This window comes from Anthonomus grandis, chromosome 6 (genome assembly GCF_022605725.1).
Source record: "Anthonomus grandis grandis chromosome 6, icAntGran1.3, whole genome shotgun sequence".
Lineage (NCBI taxonomy): Eukaryota > Metazoa > Arthropoda > Insecta > Coleoptera > Curculionidae > Anthonomus > Anthonomus grandis.
Window position 1 is genome coordinate 9,643,393 of NC_065551.1, and position 3,813 is coordinate 9,647,205.

General features: G+C 46.5%; 1 protein-coding gene across 1 annotated transcript; it reads right to left on the reverse strand.

The window, feature by feature from the left end:
* Positions 1–2,330: 2,330 nt before the first annotated feature.
* On the reverse strand, positions 2,331–3,119 carry LOC126737564 (uncharacterized). The gene has a single exon (XM_050442493.1). The coding sequence runs from the start codon at positions 3,117–3,119 to the stop codon at positions 2,331–2,333; it is 789 nt and encodes a 262-aa protein (XP_050298450.1).
* Between the last annotated feature and the right edge of the window lie 694 nt (positions 3,120–3,813).

Below are 3,813 nucleotides of genomic sequence, written 5' to 3' on the forward strand. Positions count from 1 at the left end.
ATCGCTGGCACCCCAAAGCGAGAAATCCATGCCTCAAGCAGCTTCTGTGACACGACTTCTGCTGTTATCTCTTAAATAGGGATAGCTTCAGGCCACCTAGTAAATCGGTCGGTGATCGTAAGAAGGTACCGAAAGTTTTGGTTTATCGGCAGGGGGCCTACGATGTCGATGTGTATATGAGCGAATCGGTCATCAGGCATTCCTATCGGTGCAACAGGCGTCACGGTATGGCGTCCAATTTTAGCACGCTGACATTGGATGCATTCTCGGGACCATTGTTTCACTTGGCGGTTCATGTTACGCCATACAAAGCGCTCAGAGATCATTCGCAGTGTAGCAGCATACCCCGGGTGGGACTGGGAATGGAATTTTAGGAAAACATCCCTCTGGAACGGAGCTGGCACGTAGACTCTTATACGATCATCCTGGGCTGAGCAATAAAGCGGTTGCTGACTGTCCGGTAGAATCATGTGTTGAAGGTGTAATGAGCTAGCTGGGTCGTTCAGTACCTGCTGCAAACTCTCATCTTGAGTTTGCGCTTCAGCCAACCGGTCAAAGTCGATGGTAATGGGCGCTATGATGGCGTCTACTTCAGGTCTCGAGAGGCAATCGGCAACGATGTTGTCTGCACCCTGGATATGACGGATATCACTCGAGAATTGACCAATAAATTCTAGTTGGCGGATTTGTCGTGGAGACTGTCTATCATGGCGCTGCTGAAAGGCATATGTTAAAGGGTTTGTGGTCGGTATAGACGACAAACTGTCTGCCCTCCAAAAAATGGCGGAAATGATGAATACCACTAAATATGGCCAGTAGCTCACGGTCATAGGTGCTGTAGTTTCGTTCAGTTCCAGAAAGCTTCCGTGAAAAGAAGGCAATAGGCTGCATGTGCCCCCCTTTAAGCTGTTGCAAGACGCCACCGATGGCACAATCCGAGGCATCAACTGACATGTTTAGTTGACAATTCGGTGCTGGGAAAACCAGCTGGCTAGAAGATGTTAACAGTTCTTTGACTCTGGTGAAGGTGGCTGCTGCCTCTGGCGTTAAAGTCAGCTCCTGCTGCTTCTTTTTCTGCTTAGATAGTAGCTGTGTTAATGGCATGAGCTCGTTTGCAGCGTTTGGAAGCCAACGCCTGTAAAAGTTGAGCATGCCCATAAAACGCCGCAGCTGTCGATAAGACGTGGGCTGTGGAATGTTACGGATGGCGCTGACTTTAGCCTGTAGTGGTCGAACACCGCTTGAAGAGATTGTGACGCCTAGAAAGTTAGCTTCACGTACCCGGAATTTTGACTTGTCCTTGTTGATAAGGAGGCCGTTAGCCTCTAAGATTCGAAGTACTGATGCTAGATGTCGCTCGTGCTCTGCCTCTGTCTCCGACGCAACCAATATGTCGTCAATATACACGTACACATACGAGCATTCTCGAAAGAGGTGGTCGAGGTACCTCTGTAAAGTCTGAGCTGCATTACGCAAGCCAAATGGCATCTGGAGGAATTCGTATAGGCCAAAGGGTGTTATTACGGCTGTTTTCTGCACATCTTGCGGGCGGACTGGGATCTGGTAGAAAGCGCGTACAAGGTCGATAGTTGAGAAATATTGCTTACCATGCAACTGATTTGCAAAGTCCTGGATGTGCGGCACTGGATAACGATCTGGTTTTGTTATGGCGTTCAGACGGCGGAAATCTCCGCAAGCACGCCATTGCCCGTTAGCTTTTTGAACCATATGGAGCGGACTGGCCCATGAAGACTTTGATGGTCGGATAATGCCTGCTTCCATCAGCTCGTTGAATTCAGCGCGTGCAGCTTGCAATCGGTCTGGTGGTAATCTGCGTGACTTCGAGAAAACTGGAGCACCTTGCGTTTCGACGTAATGCTGAACTCTTTCAGGGTCATCTAGAGCCTCATCTGGGCGCTTATACGGATGCGCGGTAGACAGTCCTACTTCTGGCATGTTAACATGGCGAGAAACACAAATGATGTTTGGAATCTCTGGACTTACAAGGCTCTTGTTTTTCATGTCCACAGTAATGCCATGATGGAAGAGGAAGTCAGCTCCCAGGATAGCTGTAGTGACATCAGCGACGACGAATGTCCATGTGACTGGTTTGCCGAGTCCCAAGTTTAAAGTAAGCTGCTTCTGCCCGTAGGTTCGGATGCAAGAACCGGTGGCAGAATAAAGGCATACGGAACTGGGTTAAGTCGCTGAGCCCATCCTACGAGGGAGTACACTTAAGTCTGCTCCTGTATCGATCAGGAATTGGAGCTGGAGAGTGCTGTCTGTTATAAACAGGCGACGTGGCCTATGAGGGGCTGCAGTTGTCGCCACTACTGCACCCCTTGGTCGTTTTTTGTAAAGGTGCATGGGGGTCTGCACTTCTTTGCTAGAGCCCCAAATCTCTGATGATAATAACAGAGGCTGTGGGTGGGTGAGCTGTTGGAGGCTTTAACCTGTTGCGCCTGTTGCGTTTGCTCATTGGCAGCTACTTTCTTAGATAAAGCACTCACCTGGTCGCTTAACGCAGCCACTGTTCTGTCTAGGGCGGGGCCTTCATTGATCGGCATGACGGGAAAGCTAATGCTACGCATGTAACTATCTGCCTTTTTGGCTAGTTCCTCCATATCGCCATCAAGTATGGATATGACGCCTCGAACTTGTGGTGGTAGACGATCCAACCATAAGTTTTTAAGCACCTGTGCACTAATACTTCCCAGAGCTAAAGCTTGCATTTTATGGATAAGCTGCGTCGGTTTAAGGTCACCCAAGGTCATTTCCATTAAGCGGTGTATCCTTTCATCGGGGCCAATGCCGTATCTATCGAGAAGACGTGCTTTCAGGTCTTCATAGGCCCTACCTGTTGTTGGATTTCTTAGAAGGTCTGCCACCTCAGAAAGAACCTCGCTATTTAAACTAGCCACCGTATGGTCGAATTTGCAATTGTCTGCGGTTATTTTAGCTTGTCGAAACTGTGCTTCTAATCGGAGAAACCACAGCTCCGGGTCTGTACGCCAGAATTCTGGTGCTTTTATTCCTACCCGGGCTATTATGGACGAGTCATCAGCTTGGACGGGCACAGCAGAGGCTTGAGATGACAATGGTTGATCTGTGTCAGGCATAATGTCATTGTTTCGTGAATGTTAGGTCCGTGAACGAAGCGAAAAATCGGTCAAAGCACTAAAGAAGTACTTAGGCACGAGGTCGCATAACCTAAGCGGGCACTTTGCACTTTTACTGTCGTCGGGGTCACCAATGTGGCCGTTGCGGAGAGCAAGTAAGGCACACTCACAGTTTACTTTAATTTCGTTTAATCAAAAACTAAACTACAAAATAAACACATTTAACGAACTTAATTACATGCGGTTTCGATTATTCTGTGTTTTGTGTCGAGAGTCTCGAGGATCGTGTGTAGAGTCCCGAGGCGATTCTTGACAGTTCACAGCTGATCGATCCCCGCCGGCGTTGCGAAGCTTCATGCATCTGGGGCGCATGTTCATAGTATGTATATTCGCCACAAATTCAAAATTTTTTAGATACAATTTACTATTTCATATTTTTAAAATCAGTTTCATTTATTCATACTATAGAAATAGCATTTATTATTTTGTAAGTAATCATAATGACGGCACATGAAAACTTTTTGACATATATAGTTAACAAACATCTATTAAAATAATTGTTTATGGTTAAATATTCATCTTTATTTTTTAACATAGTTCGACTTAACGATTTGATAGGTAATACCAAATTCTTAAAAAAATGCTCTCTTTTAGGAAAAAAATACTCTTTATTAAGCCATGGGTACAATGAGCC